Source organism: Pyrus communis, chromosome 13 (genome assembly GCF_041283825.1).
Source record: "Pyrus communis isolate YQ-2024b chromosome 13, ASM4128382v1, whole genome shotgun sequence".
Classification (NCBI taxonomy): Eukaryota; Viridiplantae; Streptophyta; class Magnoliopsida; order Rosales; family Rosaceae; genus Pyrus; species Pyrus communis.
In genome coordinates this window covers 27320246-27335899 of record NC_142577.1, presented here as the reverse complement: position 1 = coordinate 27335899, position 15654 = coordinate 27320246, and the positions used below count along the sequence as shown (strand labels likewise).

Sequence of the window (15654 nt, the reverse complement as noted above, 5' to 3'; positions counted from 1 at the left end):
TCAAAGAAGAGCCTAAAAAACATTATAACAGCCCAGCCCACGATCAAACTAGGCCGCAATCTCACACGATGATGGCTTTTAGCTAGCAATTAGCCCACAAATGGGAAGAGACTTCTTTTTGCTTTTTAAAACTGTAATGTTTCGGTCTAATAATACATTAAAAAACGTTAAAAAATACAAGTTACTTAACACAATATCATTCCTGTTGCGTTTTAGTTTTCTACACTTTTTTTCATTATTTACACATTTCTATTCTATTTATTTTAAGCCGTCGTTTTTTGTTATTTAACTTTTACTGCTCCATTTCTTTAACTTAAATATTTTTTTTTGGTGATAATTTTTTCATAAATAATAGCGTTATTAGATTAAATTATTAGTTGCCAAAGAGAGAAGAGAGATTAGTAGGGATTAAGCCCGAACTAGAGTGTTTGTTAAAAAAACAAAAAAGTGCATAAACAAATTTTTTTTTGCCATTGTCGCAAAACGCAGTCTCAATTTTTTTTTTTATGTCAAACAATAAATTTTGTTAGATTAGATGTTACAATAACTACCGACAGAATTTGAACCCCAGATCATTATGCAAAGACTCAACACCTTCCAACACTATTGTAGTAAAAACCACCTGCAATTTTATTTCTTTCTTGAGAAGAAAGAAAAGAGCATTTTTTTTTTTTTTGTGTGAGGAGCTGTTATTCCATACAGCTGTAGGCCACCAGATAAATTACACCTCCAACAGGAAGTAAACAGCACACCATTCGAAAAAAAAACCAGAAAAACAAAAAAAAAAAAAAAAGGAGAGAGAAAAGAGACTCCCACTGGCAAGGCTGAGCCCTTTACTGAAGAGTTGGGGACTTTCACAAATCGCCCTTCTCCCTCTCTCTGCATCACCACCGATCCTCTGCGCATCGTCTTAACTGTTTCTTCAAGCTCTTTCAAATCCCTAGATCGACCGGGTAATCTCTCCTTCCTGCGATCTCATTTACTTGAAAATTCTCTGAATTTAGGTTTAATTTTATGTGTTTTTCAAATTAGGGATACGTTCTACTTTTAGGGCTTTTCTCAATTTTTAATATTTGATGTTTGTATGCTGATTTCTGCTGGAAATTTAGGGTTTTTTCGCCTCCGACTTGCGTTTGTATCTGTTGGTAGTATGTGCTTACTCTGTTTTCATCCGATTTCGCTCGAATGTTGATGTGTTGCTGGATATTTACTATATTAATCATCAATCAATCTCCCTGGCTTTGTTTCAAATTCCTGTTCAGTTTGTTCGTCGGTGTTCGAGTTCAATTTTGTGTTTTTCCAATCGAATTTTGGTCCCTTAGGTACTTAAACCATAGTTGGGCCTTAAATCTGCGGGATGCTATTTCTTGTTAGTTATGAAGTTATATTGTAGATTGCCAAATTTTTATTAAAACCCAGTTTGTGATGTTGGCAAAGCGATGTATGAAATATGCTTTCGTTGCGCTAGATTTTGATTAGCATTGGTGCGACATGGTGACAGATATAAATATGCAGATGAACAAGAAACTAATCGGTTATAGACTAGCCATGTAGATCTTACTTGACTGAAGATTTCATAGGTTCTCGGAAGTCCAAATGGGTCGGCTAGATAAATTTGTGGTGCATATATTTGGGCTGAGGTGGATGGTTAAATGTTCTTGTAAAGTAAATTAGTTGCTTCTTTGAAGATGGCTAATAAATGTCGGTAAATACTTTGTGGAGAGATGATAATCATTTTCCGAAGTTAGTGCTCTGGAATTTGAGTTTAAGTAGCGTCGTTATTTGCGTGTTATATTATTAAAGAAAATTCACCCAGCACATCAGAGTTCTTAAGAGACTTGCAACCACTTGGGACCCTTACTGATCGCTCTTTTATTTGGATATTCATTGCCTGATGTAATTTGCTACAGGAATATAGTAATTTGGTCTGTTCTATTTCTGCAGGACTTGGATAGTTCAAAGCATTGACAATGTCTTCGTCATATCTCCCAGCAACTACTGATTCGATTGCTCAGGCTGCAGAGGCCAAAACTCCATCTGAATCCATCTCTATTCTTTATCGCATTCTTGAAAACCCATCAGCATCTTCTGAAGCTATACGGATAAAGGAGCAGGCTATCACAAATATTTCGGATCTTCTTAGACAAGAAAATAGGGCGGAGGATCTCCGTAACCTTCTCACCCAGTTGAGGCCTTTCTTTAACTTGATTCCCAAGGCGAAAACTGCAAAAATTGTCCGCATTATTATTGATGCAGTAGCTAAGATACCAAACACGTCTGAACTTCAGATTTCCCTTTGCAAAGAAATGGTGCAGTGGACCCGTGCTGAGAAGCGAACTTTCCTTCGACAGCGAGTGGAGGCCAGGCTTGCATCTCTTTTGATGGAAAGCAAGGAGTACTCGGAAGCACTAACTCTCCTATCAGACTTGATCAAGGAAGTGAGAAGGCTAGATGACAAGCTTCTCCTTGTGGACATAGATTTGTTGGAGAGTAAACTTCACTTTTCTTTGAGAAATCTCCCTAAAGCCAAAGCTTCGCTCACAGCGGCAAGAACAGCAGCCAATTCCATATATGTGCCTCCAGCTCAGCAGGGAACTATCGATTTGCAGAGTGGGATCCTTCACGCAGAAGAGAAGGACTACAAGACTGCTTACAGTTATTTCTTTGAAGCATTTGAAGCCTTCAATGCTCTTGAAGATCCTCGTGCTGTATTCAGCCTCAAGTACATGTTGCTGTGCAAAATCATGGTGAGCCAGGCTGATGATGTGGCAGGTATAATTTCATCAAAAGCAGGCCTGCAGTACGTGGGACCTGAGCTGGATGCTATGAAAGCAGTGGCTGATGCTCACTCGAAGCGTTCTTTGAAGCTTTTTGAGACTGCTCTTCGTGATTTCAAGGCCCAATTAGAGGAAGACCCTATTGTCCACAGGCACCTCTCCTCCCTGTATGACACACTGTTGGAACAGAATCTCTGCAGGTTGATCGAGCCTTTCTCAAGGGTGGAGATTGCTCACATTGCAGAACTGATTGAACTGCCAATCGATCATGTGGAAAAGAAACTGTCTCAAATGATCCTGGACAAGAAGTTTGCAGGGACTTTAGATCAAGGTGCTGGAAGCCTCATCATTTTTGACGATCCCAAAACAGATGCAATCTACCCAGCAACGTTGGAGACCATATCTAATATCGGCAAGGTCGTGGACAGCCTCTACGTGAGGTCTGCGAAGATAATGGCATGAGGTTTTACGGTCAAGGAGGCTGTTTCCTGCCCATCGCTTTATTTCTTTTCGTTGCATTCGGAGTCGGTAATCCTTTATTTTCATGGTTTTAGACTAAATTGTACTTGTGAGTTGGGTAGGTTCTACCAGTCGGAGAATTTTCATTTTACACAAAAGGAGCTTGTATTGAGCCTTCTCAGGTTGTTTGGCATTTACTTTTAGAGGTTAACTTTGTTGAGGAAATTTGCCATTTTACTGTGGTTTGTGTTGATTAATCCCCTTAAGCCCTAACCCCTTCCGGCTATATTTTTCGAGAGCTCTAATTCTTCACCTGAGCTCCTTTTTACAACAGCAATAGCTGATTCTTGCCTTTTTCCGGTATTGGATTACGGATTTTTGTGTTTGGGTCGCGTAATGTTTAGTACTGTTGTATGTGTTAATAAACGCAGAGGAAGTTTGGAATTGGAATAATTATTACTTCTCTGATTCTTCACCATTTCATTCGGAACCTCCATATTCCTTAAATGCCGAAAGTGTTTACCGCAATGGCGAAATGCAATCATGCCTATGCATCTGTATTGGATTTGATTTCCACCGATCCTCCTCCCCTCTAAATGGTTGATCATATCTACTAACAAGAAAATTAGCAGGGAAAAAAGAAACATAATGATCGAAACGCAGCGTCGCAAAGGGCAAAAAATCGTATAACGGCAGGGTAACTTAAAATCTACGGGGACGTCTTAACTGTCAACGAATAGAGAGAGAGAGAGAGAGAGAGAGAGAGGTGGACGCCTGTTCATTTTTCACGGAACCTGTCCAAGTCGAGTCTGGATTTCCGTAGAGACCAAAATCTGAAAATCGACGTTGAAGCCCCGATCCTCCTTCTCAGAACCCTCAGATCGTTGCCTTTCCGATTCCCAAATTCCCAATTGAATTACTAGATTTCTGCGCCGTGCAGTAAAATTAGTAATCAAGATGAGTGAGGTGTTCGAAGGCTACGAGCGTCAGTACTGCGAGCTCTCCGCAAACCTCTCTCGAAAATCGAACTCCGCCGCTCTTCTTTCCGACTATGGTACGATTCTATTACCCTGCCGATTTAATGACATGGGTTTGCGAGATTAGCTCCTAATCTTCTTAATTATGTGTTTTTTTTTTAATCAATTAGTAATTCAGGGATTTCTTTTGGGGCTTTTATTGGGTTTTTTTTAGTTCAAGCGTTTGTTGGATTTCTTTGTGCAATTCAGGTCCCTTAATGCGTATTTGTACGATTTGGGTTCGTTCTGTTCGTTTTATGAAATGGGTTGTTTTGGGTCAATGTGAATTGCAGAGCAGAAGAAGCAGAAGTTTTCCGAGATTAAAGTTGGATTAGATGATGCCGAAGCTTTGGTAATATGCTGCACAATAAACGCATATTTTCGCTTGTTTTTGCTTTTGCTGGAAAGCTTCTGGTTTTGTATACTTGTTTGTTTATGTGAACGAGTGATGTGATTTGTTTCCTCAGATTCGGAAAATGGACCTCGAAGCCAGAAGCTTGCAGCCAAGCGTGAAGGCGGTGCTTCTTGCCAAGCTAAGGGAATATAAATCTGATCTCAATAAGTTGAAAAGGGAAATCAAGAGAGTTGCATCGCCTGATGCCACTCAGGCTGCTCGCGATGAACTGCTGGAGGCAGGAATGGCTGGTACGCATGCGGTAAGTGTGGACTCTCTATGGATCATTCCACTTTCATTGTACCCTTCATTGATTGAGAAGTTTTTACCAAAGCATAGAATCTGGCTCGAAGATTTTTATGAGATTATGCTTGGCAATCTTTAATCAAAATCCGAATTCCCAACTATCTAGGGTGCCCTTCTTGCATACTTTTCTCTTGATTTATGACAATGGTAACAACTAGGCCGTTTTCTTTTATTCTCAATGTACTATTTACAGGATACATATATTATATTTATCGTTTGTTGCTTTATCTTCGGTACAATACAATAAATATTCTTGGTGGTTTATGGACAATGAAACAGGTTTCTTCTGATCAAAGAGAGAGAATGGCAATGTCTGTTGAGAGATTAAATGAATCAAGTGATAGAATCACACAGAGTAGAAGAACAATATTGGAAACTGAAGAGCTTGGTGTCTCCATTCTCCAAGATTTGCACCAACAGCGGGAAACTCTCCTGCATTCCCATCAAAAAGTATGTCAACTTTTTAATCATGTTTCTGCTTAACTTAAGGTTCGTTGTCACTTAGACTTCCTTTTGGCTTCCCCTGATGTCGAAATGGAGCTTCTCTTTACATGTCATTCACATATTTGAAAACCAGACTCATTCTATGAAGTGGAGCTCATAACTTCGGTGGCAGTGTGCCAAAAACCCAAGATATAATGTGGGCGTCTCGCCCTATATCATCCCAGGCCATAGTCCTTTCCGATATAGAATATGAACAAGGCAGCTGCACTAACGAATTGCTAATCTGTGTGTTTTTATTTCTTCCCCTTTTCTTTTGCAGCTTCATACCGTAGATGACGCCATTGACAAGAGTAAAAGAGTTTTAACTGCCATGTCAAGGAGGATGACGAAGCATAAATGGATCATAGGCTCAGTTATCGGAGCTCTTATCGTTGCAATCCTCTTTATTCTGTACTTTAAGCTTTCTCATTAACGGATACCTGATACGGATACCATCTGTGTGGTACAGGTAACTATATATCTCTATTCAAAAGGTTGTATCTATATATGCTTTGTTGCCCAGAGAGTTATGAATCGCATTCTTGTCATAATTCCCGTATTCTAAATCTGTCATTGGTCTGATTTCTGCGTACTTTAGTGAAATGTTTAGGGCTCAACTACTCGATTAATGAAGAAAAATCGTCATTCCGCTAATTTTCTCTTCAAAGTGATTCAATTTAGTCATAGTGATTAGAAATTTACAGCAAATTGGGGCATTGGATACGTGTGCGGGATGGTTCCAAGATGTTACGCCGTACAATTGTGGTGCTGCCTTTATCCCTACGGGGAAGTTGACGGCCCTTATGGGAGATTCGCCGGTACTCCGGCCGGAGCATGATTGTGTCAAGAACAAGTATGATCATGTACTTGTCAACTCATCACCCCAAAGAAAACACCTGGATTCGTTTCGAACTTGATATTACCAGTTCTGCACGCATGGCGATCACCTACTTCTCCATTCACCAGCGGAATGAACGTACGGAGTTGTTTTAATTATGTTTAGAGGTGCTTAATCTGGGCTATTTGAATATTAAAAAACGATCTTGATTTTCGTTTAGGTACGTAGTTGCATACTTCCACGGTCAACTCACATAATTTTTTCTTTCCCGATTTACATAATTATGTGTTTATAATTAGGATCAGTCATATTATAAATCACTCTACCAAAATCATCTATGGTAAAAATCAATTATAATTAGGGTAAATTATAACAATGGTCTATTAACCTTAATTTAATCGGGGCAATGGTCCCTCAACTAAAAATTCATTATCATTGGTCCCTCAACTTCAACCTAATTGGAGAAATGATCACTCAACTGTAACCTAATTGTAGCAATGGTTCTTCCAACATAACTCATTTTGACAAAATTCTGACGAAGTTGACGAAAATAACCATAGTTACACGTTTTAATAAGTTGAGATACCCCAATTGTAACACTGGTCATTCCAAAATAATTTATTTTAACAAAATAATAACGAAGTTAATGAAAATGATCATAGTTACACATTTAATCTACCGAATATTACTTAATTTATAATCACGAAGATCTGTCAATTGATCGTGAGTAGGAATAGTAGCAAAGTAGTGTTCCGGGCGCAAACGTAGTCCTGTTTCATGCAGGGACCCAAGTCTTGTGGACCAACCAGCACCACGGATTCATTCAGAATCACAACCCAAACCTTCCTTCCTTTTCTTGTCCCACCTTCTAACTTCTAAGCTCCGCCTACCACCCACCGAACCGGACCAACCCAGAGAGGCCCAAACGTAATTGCAATTTTGCACCCATTTTTATTTTCAATTAATTCACAGCTTAACACAAGCATCCATGGATTCACTCTCATCGGTAAAAGTGTCGCCCTCCGTAGTCACCAACCCTCTCTCTCCGCGGCGCTGCCGGATGCCTCTTTCTTCTTCTTCGCTCGGCAGCTTACACAATCGAAGTCTCTGCCGATTATCCTCCTCCTCCTCCTCCTCTGTATTCCGTGTACCGTGCCCTCCCTATTCTAGAAGGAGGCTCGTGTGCCGGTCCGGCGGTGGCGGTGGAGCTGCGCAGGAGGAGGAGGACGACGGCGATGACGACGGAAGTGAGCAGGTGGAGAGAGCGCTTCACCTCGATGGTAATATCCCCTCTTCCTCCGACGAGTTCGTGAAACGCGTGTCGTCTCGTGCTTACGACATGCGCCGCCACCTCCATCAGACCTTCGATTCCGGCAGCTACGATGGTACGAATTCAGTTCAAAGCTGCTCCTGCTTTTATTAAGTCGTTTGAGAATTTGCGAGTATCTGTTCTTTTAACGAGTGATTAATAAATTAATTAACAATTAATGGCAATTTATTTTATTTTTTGTCATTTCCTTTGAAATTCATGATTCAATTTGCTTGAATTAATGTTAAATATGTAGAAACTTTACTGGATTCACACATGACATGAGCTATACTTTCTTATTTCCTAATGTATTCACATGTGCAGTGGCTTTTAGCTCGGTTTTAAGAGCATTCGCACATGTACCCGAGGTCTCGTGTTCAATTCCCGTTTGTGTGGTTTAGTATAGATTATCCTATCGTTTGTCAACTATTGAGTACACGTGCAAATGAAAGAGTTGCAAAAACTCACGTGCATGGTTGGCTTTGGGATAATATCGTAGTGCATAATTGGTTTAAGATACTGGCACTGTAGCACCCCGAGTGTTATGGTGCAATTTTCTCACCATCACATTAATTGCCTCTCGGATGAATGTGATTTAATCTCTCCGTACACAAATCTTGGTTCAGTATTGGAGGCCAACCCCTGGAGAGGAAGTTCCAAGCCTGTGTATGTATTAACGCAAAGGGAAAACCAGTTGTGCACCATGAAAACCCGAAGAAATCGCAGGTCTCCTTCCTCAGCTCTCTCTCCTGTGTGTGTCTGTGTTCCTTTTCTCTTCAGTAGGCTTTAATTCTTGTTATTTGTGGCTTCAATAAGTCACTCGGTGTGGTGAAATGTTCATGGGGTATATGTGACAGTGAAGTTGAAACGGAGCTTGGGAAATTGTTTTCGAAAGGAGGGAAGTGGAACCAAGCGAAACAGCCTAGGAACGAGACAAAGTTCCAGATGCTTGTGGAGGATATTAGGGATGGAGTGCTTGTAAGTATTTGTCTCTCTTCTTCTTGCCAATTGAGTTAATTAATGCCTTGAGTTGTTGGTGTCAGCGTGAAGTTTTCATTTCGTAGGGATTCATGAATCTCGTCTTACTGTATCTATGGTTGCATATGTTTCGCAAATTCCAATGGCGTTTGTAGGTTTTCGAGGATGAGAACGAAGCTGTAAGGTACTGTGACTTGTTGCAAGGAGGAGGTAAAGGTTGTGAAGGTGTTGCAGAAATAGAGGCCTCATCGGTAAGAAATATAGAGCCGTCTTTAAATTTGGCTTCTTTAGCATCGCAAAATTGTAATTCAACGACGATGGATGCACTTTTTACTGAAGTGTAACAACAATTGTGTGGTTGTGTTATAAATTAGGTATTCGACGTCTGCCAGAAAATGCGAGCTTTTGCAGTTCTATTCCGTCGCGGAATAAGCCCTCCTCTGCCTCAAAGCCTGGAGCTCAACCTTCGGGCTCGAAAGCGCTCGCTTGAAGACGAGCAAAACGCGTAAAGAGTATTCGATTCCTTCTTGAAACTGTATATTTGTATAAGAAATCATTCTTGTCGTCTCGGTAGCGTTTCACATATTGAATTCTTGTATGTGCCGGTCATATGTAACTTGGATGTCATAATATGCATGTGTAACATGTGGATGCAATGATTTTTTCTAATTTTGATGGCGGCTGCCGCAAGGTCCAAATTCAAAATTGAGATGTATTTGCCTAAGAAAATTCCCATGTGCAAACAAGTCTCCCCAGGTTTCAAAAGTTTTGGATGTGAACGTGGTTGTCACACTATCATATAGCGAATTCACACATAAATCTATTTTTTTAAACTATACCCTTACTTCATCAAAATATGAACTATGCCGCCGTCAAATTATGGCATCTATTAATTTGGCGGCGGTATTCATTGAATGAAATGAATACAATCCCAAATTGGCAAATATTAGCATTAACATCCTTGAGTAATGCTTAACTATTTCAGGATTAGCAGGAATTCGTTCTCAAAATTCTTCGTGTTTTATTCACAAATCTTTGTGCTTATAATCAGAATCAGACTATTATAAATTACTCTTTAAAAATCGTTTTTATAAAAACGAATTAAAACAAGGCCGTTAAGTCAATCAATTGTTGCAAATAAAAAGACGGATCGTATTGTTTCTTATCATTTTCTTCCATTTGTTCTTATACAATTCAATAACTAAACGATCTTAATTTTAATTGATTTTTTACAAACATAATATTTATAGAATGATTTATAAATAAATTGTTCGGATCATAAACACAAACGTCTATGTACCATAAACGAACAGTTTTGAGTTTTATTCAAAGTGATTCACATGGGGGCACACCAACGCAACTTCAAAGGTTACGACAAAGTGAGAAAGGAATGCGATTCCGTTGAAAACTACGCCATAAAGCCAAAGTCACTTTGTCTTTTTTATCTTCTTTACTTGCTTGTTTAGATCTCAATAAATAGAAAGGATGACACAAAAACACATTAGCGCACAAGTTGCACCATATTGTCAAAGCAACAGCGTTCACATTGGTGGACCAAACTCCGATCACTGATGAGCTCCGACGCTTCCGACTCGTCCGGCGGAGGTAGTGCTTCGACGGCCGACAAGGACAAGCGGAAGGAGAAGGAGAAGGCCCGAGCCAGCACCTCCCTCATGCTCTGGCACGCCCATAACAACGACGGCGTCGCCGTCCGCAAGCTCCTCGAGGAGGATAACTCTCTCGTCCACGCCCACGACTACGACAACCGCACTCCGCTCCACGCCGCCTCGCTCCACGGCTGGATCGACGTCGCCAACTGCCTTATTGAGTATGGCGCCGATGTCAACGCCCAAGATCGCTGGAAGAACACCGTACTTGTTCCCAATCTTCTGTTAGTTGTTTAATTACTTAAATAAGTAATTAAACGCAATGCTTTTTGTGTGTAATTACGATTATATGTGTAAATCGGCTCTTAATTATGTTAATCTTGACGGCAGCCTCTGGCTGATGCAGAAGGAGCTAAGAAGCAGACGATGATTGAGCTACTGAAATCGAACGGTGGCTTGTCTTATGTAAGTCCAAATTCCATAGCCATAATTTATTTCATGGAGTGAAGTTCTTTCGATTTTGTTTAGTTTGATTGCCTCTGATGCTCTTATTTCGAGTGTTTCTGGTGCTGCAGGGCCACAACGGGAGCCATTTCGAACCGAAGCCCGTGCTACCCCCTCTTCCCAGCAAGCGTGATTGGGAGATTGAACCGTCCGAGCTCGACTTCACCAACTCACTTACCATTGGGAAGGTCTGAATTTCTTATCATTTACGAGTTTTAGTGGCCAACTTGCAATGAAATCTTGTTGCTTTGCACTGCACTGCTATGAATTACTGGTTTAGTTTTCGGTTTTGCTTTGCACTGCTATGTAAATCTTGTTGCTTGGATTTTCACATCTGTGGTTTTTAAGATTTTCCGTTGTTTTAATTAGTTCATAATGTTACATCGAGTCGTTATGGTGTATATTTAGCCCCAACCCACTATAATCTGTAGTTACTGCTCAATATTCGCAGGCTTCGAATAGTAGGTTCCCTTGAGCTAAGATTTCCCCCAAGGTTGAACTCTATTTTCGCGAATGTAGTTACTTGCTCTTTTATGCAGATGATCTTTAGGATTTATCTTTTGTTTTTCAAGTTGAAGTAGTTGTGGTCTGCTCATGGTTTTGTTGTCACCACGCTAGATCTTTCTGTATTTCTATAATCTTTTGCATTCCGCAAGATAGGCCTCACCTTGGAGGGTGTTGCTTTCAGGGATCGTTTGGTGAGATTTTAAAAGCGCATTGGCGTGGAACCCAAGTAGCTGTCAAGCGAATTCGTTCATCTCTTTCTGGTGATAGAATGGTGATGTAAGTTCCATCTAAATTTTTATTTGCGAGAGAAAAAAATATTTGCAACTTAGTTGCTGTGGAACAATTTATGCATATATCAAGTTTTTCAGGAGCCTGGGAGGTGACCTTAATGCTATGCTTAATATTGAAATCACAATCAGCATATTTTCTTTACCCACAGTTCCGTTATATTAAAAGGTTGTAGATTTCTGACTTGCTCATTGCTTTCCTGATACAGCCAAGACTTCCGGCATGAGGTTGATTTGCTAGTGAAGTTTCATCACCCTAATATAGTCCAATTTCTTGGAGCTGTCACTGAGAAGAAGCCCCTTATGTTAATAACGGAGTATTTAAGAGGGGTATACTTCTCCATATTTGAATTATGTTTGGAATTTTTATTCTCTCCGCAGGATTCTTGACAGTAGTTTTTAAGATGTGTCGTGCAAAGACGCTGCTTCTTACTTAATGTGTTGTGTTATGGTTTAGGGTGATCTTCATCAGTACCTCAAGGAAAAGGGTGCACTTAGTCCTACAACAGCAATTAACTTTGCTTTGGATATTGCCAGGTACTTCAATAAAACTTCAATCAACTTGTTGCCTTAGTTTAAGCAACCCTTTTGGAGGTGAAAGAGGTTTCTAATGTTCCTAAATTTCAACATGGCCAGAGGCATGGCGTATCTTCACAACGAGCCAAATGTTATAGTTCACCGAGACCTAAAACCAAGGTAAGTTGATTTTATATGCTAGAATGTCTTTAACTAATACAATGCCCTAGATGATGCATCTGCACATGATGAAAGAAACTCTGGATTTGTACAATTTTACGAGTTTCCATTTCTATTTCTTTAGTCTGTTTCCATCACCGGGAAAATGTGCCTTGCTCGCAATGTTTCCTATTTGTGCTTCTGAATTTTGTTTGTTTATTTCAGGAATGTTCTCTTAGTCAATTCCAATGCCGACCATTTAAAAATCGCAGATTTTGGATTAAGCAAGCTCGTCAAGGTTCAGGATTCTCACGATGTATACAAAATGACTGGCGAAACTGGAACTTGTGAGTGTCTTCTGAAATGTTTAACATTGAGTCGAAGCTACTACTGAATAAAATTAATTATTGTCATAAAACTTGTTCTTTGTGTTTTGCATCGGAACAAACAAAAGACCGCTATATGGCTCCCGAAGTTTTTAAGCACCAGAGATATGATAGGAAGGTTGACGTGTTCTCTTTCGCAATGATACTGTACGAGGTAATGTTGGTTTCTGCTAGATATCAAATTCAGATTCACCCTTGAAGGAAAAGATGTCAAATTGTTCAATTCCAGTCCTGATTTATAACACTCTGAACGGATGCAGATGCTTGAAGGGAAACAACCACTTTCGGATTACGAGGCTTATGAAGCAGCCAAATATGTGGCGGAAGGACACAGGCCTTCGTTTCATGGAAAAGGGCACACCCCTGAACTGAAGGAGTAAGTCAGTTCTGTAATTTTTCCGTCAACCAAAATGTTCCCTTTATTCGTGCTCTTCCACTTGCATTGCTAATAAATTCAAAAGGCTTTTTGGTCAAAATGGTCTTGAAATTGTTATAACTCTTCACTTTGGTCCTTGAGATTTAAAATCCATGTAAGTGGTCCTGATGTTATTTATCAGCAATCATTTTGGTCATTTTCTGAAAAATCTTAATTAGATTGGAAAAACCACCAGTTCAAGGACAATGGTTGATTTGATAAAAATATCCTCAATTAATGGAGATTTCTTGCGGAATAACCAAAATGATTGACCATGAACAAATCTCAGTGACCAATTCTATCGATTTTAAATCTCACATACCAAAATGAGGTGTTTTGCCAATCTGAATGACCACTTTAGCTAAAAAGCCAATCCAAAACCATGTCCATATGTTCAACAGGAGTGAGTGGCGTTCGGTTGCTTATTTCTTTCCGTCGATTGTTTTACAGGTTAATAGAGCAGTGTTGGTCTGCTGACGTGAACCAAAGGCCTTCCTTCTTGAAGATTATCAAAAGGCTTGAGAAGGTAAAGGAAAAAGTTGTACAAGCAGAACATCATTGGCACATATTTAATGCATAAATTTGAAAGCTTGCGCGAGTATTCGTTGCGACTAGCGTTCTACTATTCTGTTTCAGATTCAATAGAAAATTCTCATGTTGTAAACTATTTTACAAAATAAGCAGTAAACGACGGGACTATAGAACTCCTCTCCCGAAACATTTTATATAACCTTCTTCTTCTCGAAAAATGTCTTCAGGTGCCACACTTGCAAACCCGCGACTGATAAGCAAACAATAAGCGAAAGAAGGCTCAGCCAGGCCATTTTCGAGTTTGTCGCTCTGTTAAGATCCTGCATCTCTCCTTCCCTGAAACACGCATTGAGCAGACAACATATAAATGAACAAACGATTGACATCTGTTCCAAACGAAAATACTCATCGAACAAAGAACAGTCGCTTACCTTTCGCGGAGATAGAACATCTCCTCTTGAATGGAAGTAACCGTATCAAACAACTTTCTAAGCTCCAATTCCATGACCTGGTACATAAGAAGATAGACAAAACATTTGTCTCAATATATTCACAACCGAAAACATTTGCATTACCCTAACCAATATAAGAACCTTCGGCGAAGAAAATGTAGCCTGCGTGAATTCTTCCGATACATCTATCAATGTTACATTGTCGGATCTTGCGTGCACACAAGACTCCACACTATCGATGGCCTCGACAGATGACAAGAAAACATTTCTTATCCAAGAAATACATACGAATATTGGTGTTGATTCGTAATTCGCAAGTTATCAAGCATTTGCGTAAGGCATGGATCAATTGGAATTGTTTCGAAGCTCCCTAGTTATCAACATCCAACGAAACCAAATCTACGAGCACTAAGATAGTTTTGCTATAAATAATTTGCTACAAGAATTCAGTTTTAGTTAGAAATTAAACAAAATTACTACACAGTTAACGGTATTGAAGCTGAATTTCATAGCAATATCGTAATAAAAAACAAGCTAAATTTAGCTGAAAATATAAAGGGTAGGAAAATACTTACGTCAACGGTGCCTTTCTTGGCGACATTGGACCAGTCTTTGGCGGCGACGCCGGTTTTCCAATCGAATTCGATGGTCAACGTCGTCTCGGGCTTGAAAACCGGCGCCCAGAAGCACGCCATGTAATCTCCCGCCTCCGCCGCCACAAACGCAAACTGCCCCGATTCCACCAGCTCCGAAAAGTGATAGCTATTTCCGTAGTGCGACGTCACCTATACATATATATACAAATACAATTAAATCCAATAATTATATCGATGAATAAATAAAAAGACTTCAAATTCAACTTTTGGGTAGAAAATTTTGGAGAAATTAAGCGTACCCGGACGGTCAATTTGTGAGAATTGGGCATGGGCTGGCCTTCGTTGGGGTTGACGACGCTGTATTTTCCGACGGTCATGGCGCTGGATTTTATATCTTCCACGATGCATTTCGTGTGACCCGATTGCAGCTCGAACCGCAGACATTCGGATGTAGACAATAAAAACCCTGCGATCACGGTAGCAAGTAGAAGACGCAATCCGACCATTGCTGTGACTGAGTGACGACTCGCGTGGGAAAAAAACCGCTGCGACTCGGATGACTCGGAGAGAAATCGAGAGGAAAGGGGTTTTTTCTTCGTTCTCTTCGGAAGTGAGTCGGACTCGGAAAATCTGGAATCTTTGGTTTGTGTTGATTTTCACAGCTTGGGCTCTTTAGGCCTGCTTAGATTTAGGCCAGGCCATGTCAGCTTTTTAGACACGTGTTTGTTCGTCATTCGTTGAAGCACGTAATTTAAAAGGTTGCTGTGTTGGACGGAAAAGGATTATCTCTGAATTCCTTTCTCCTAAACCCTCAAGTTTGGAGATCTAGACATTTGAAATTTGATCAAACGCTACAAGCATAGGTCTACTGTAAAAATTATAATAACTTTAGCCGTTAGATTAAATTTAATGATTCCGATCTCCGAACTTGGTAGATTAGGAAGAAGAGAGGATTCCTTTCCGTGTTGGACTAGGACAATACTACTGTTTTTCTTGGGTTGTAATAAATTTTTTGGGCCGATTTGGAATTTGAACAAACTCAAATTTAGGCCCAACTTCAACCTAAAACTGACATGGGCTGCAAGTGGAGGCCCAAAACGTACAAACAAAGCTTTAGCAATTAGTATGCAGGCT

The 15654-nt window shown here is 40.0% G+C and overlaps 5 protein-coding genes across 8 annotated transcripts; 4 read left to right on the top strand and 1 right to left on the bottom strand.

Moving 5' to 3' along the window:
• The first annotated feature begins 723 nt into the window (after positions 1-723).
• Positions 724-3493, top strand: LOC137736852 (26S proteasome non-ATPase regulatory subunit 11 homolog). Its single transcript, XM_068476150.2, has 2 exons — positions 724-953; positions 1945-3493. Exon 2 carries the CDS (start codon positions 1971-1973, stop codon positions 3237-3239), a length of 1269 nt encoding a protein of 422 aa, XP_068332251.1. The 5' UTR covers positions 724-953; positions 1945-1970; the 3' UTR covers positions 3240-3493.
• A 461-nt stretch (positions 3494-3954) lies between these two features.
• On the top strand, positions 3955-6500 carry VTI1B (Vesicle transport v-SNARE family protein). Of its 4 annotated transcripts, none has more exons than XM_088682669.1 (6): positions 3955-4290; positions 4546-4604; positions 4720-4908; positions 5232-5402; positions 5716-5904; positions 6140-6500. In XM_088682669.1, exons 1-5 carry the CDS (start codon positions 4194-4196, stop codon positions 5866-5868), a joined length of 669 nt encoding a protein of 222 aa, XP_088538795.1. In that variant the 5' UTR covers positions 3955-4193; the 3' UTR covers positions 5869-5904; positions 6140-6500. The 4 variants fall into 4 exon arrangements, with proteins under 4 accessions (XP_088538795.1, XP_088538793.1, XP_088538794.1 ...); XM_088682667.1 differs by having other exon boundaries at positions 6123-6500; XM_088682668.1 differs by having other exon boundaries at positions 6034-6500.
• A 598-nt stretch (positions 6501-7098) lies between these two features.
• On the top strand, positions 7099-9289 carry LOC137738062 (uncharacterized). The gene is made up of 5 exons (XM_068477664.2): positions 7099-7658; positions 8209-8308; positions 8440-8560; positions 8716-8811; positions 8935-9289. The coding sequence occupies exons 1-5, from the start codon at positions 7262-7264 to the stop codon at positions 9067-9069; spliced, it is 849 nt and encodes a 282-aa protein (XP_068333765.2). The 5' UTR covers positions 7099-7261; the 3' UTR covers positions 9070-9289.
• A 722-nt stretch (positions 9290-10011) lies between these two features.
• Positions 10012-13690, top strand: LOC137737045 (serine/threonine-protein kinase VIK). Its single transcript, XM_068476396.2, has 11 exons — positions 10012-10431; positions 10558-10632; positions 10743-10859; positions 11360-11454; positions 11675-11795; positions 11923-12002; positions 12102-12161; positions 12366-12487; positions 12595-12680; positions 12787-12902; positions 13392-13690. The coding sequence occupies exons 1-11, from the start codon at positions 10132-10134 to the stop codon at positions 13519-13521; spliced, it is 1302 nt and encodes a 433-aa protein (XP_068332497.2). The 5' UTR covers positions 10012-10131; the 3' UTR covers positions 13522-13690.
• Positions 13497-15174, bottom strand: LOC137737047 (transmembrane emp24 domain-containing protein p24delta9-like). Its single transcript, XM_068476397.2, has 4 exons — positions 14820-15174; positions 14500-14709; positions 13904-13980; positions 13497-13808 (listed from the first exon to the last, which is right to left on the bottom strand). The coding sequence occupies exons 1-4, from the start codon at positions 15024-15026 to the stop codon at positions 13664-13666; spliced, it is 639 nt and encodes a 212-aa protein (XP_068332498.2). The 5' UTR covers positions 15027-15174; the 3' UTR covers positions 13497-13663.
• Positions 15175-15654: the final 480 nt, after the last annotated feature.

What these genes read in the sequence shown, in the direction of transcription:
- LOC137737047 (XM_068476397.2), bottom strand. Translation starts at nt 15,026, where the DNA reads ATGGTCGGATTGCGTCTTCTACTTGCTACCGTGATCGCAGGGTTTTTA. An exon ending in CTCACAAATTGACCGTCCGG is followed by an intron (nt 14,710 to 14,819) that starts GTACGCTTAATT and finishes ATATATGTATAG; the next exon opens with GTGACGTCGCACTACGGAAA. An exon ending in CCAAGAAAGGCACCGTTGAC is followed by an intron (nt 13,981 to 14,499) that starts GTAAGTATTTTC and finishes CTTATGTACCAG; the next exon opens with GTCATGGAATTGGAGCTTAG.
- VTI1B (XM_088682669.1), top strand. Translation starts at nt 4,194, where the DNA reads ATGAGTGAGGTGTTCGAAGGCTACGAGCGTCAGTACTGCGAGCTCTCC. An exon ending in TAGATGATGCCGAAGCTTTG is followed by an intron (nt 4,605 to 4,719) that starts GTAATATGCTGC and finishes TTGTTTCCTCAG; the next exon opens with ATTCGGAAAATGGACCTCGA. An exon ending in TCCTGCATTCCCATCAAAAA is followed by an intron (nt 5,403 to 5,715) that starts GTATGTCAACTT and finishes TTTCTTTTGCAG; the next exon opens with CTTCATACCGTAGATGACGC.
- LOC137737045 (XM_068476396.2), top strand. Translation starts at nt 10,132, where the DNA reads ATGAGCTCCGACGCTTCCGACTCGTCCGGCGGAGGTAGTGCTTCGACG. An exon ending in AAGATCGCTGGAAGAACACC is followed by an intron (nt 10,432 to 10,557) that starts GTACTTGTTCCC and finishes TCTTGACGGCAG; the next exon opens with CCTCTGGCTGATGCAGAAGG. An exon ending in TCGCAATGATACTGTACGAG is followed by an intron (nt 12,681 to 12,786) that starts GTAATGTTGGTT and finishes GAACGGATGCAG; the next exon opens with ATGCTTGAAGGGAAACAACC.
- LOC137738062 (XM_068477664.2), top strand. Translation starts at nt 7,262, where the DNA reads ATGGATTCACTCTCATCGGTAAAAGTGTCGCCCTCCGTAGTCACCAAC. An exon ending in ATATTAGGGATGGAGTGCTT is followed by an intron (nt 8,561 to 8,715) that starts GTAAGTATTTGT and finishes TGGCGTTTGTAG; the next exon opens with GTTTTCGAGGATGAGAACGA. An exon ending in CAGAAATAGAGGCCTCATCG is followed by an intron (nt 8,812 to 8,934) that starts GTAAGAAATATA and finishes GTTATAAATTAG; the next exon opens with GTATTCGACGTCTGCCAGAA.
- LOC137736852 (XM_068476150.2), top strand. Translation starts at nt 1,971, where the DNA reads ATGTCTTCGTCATATCTCCCAGCAACTACTGATTCGATTGCTCAGGCT.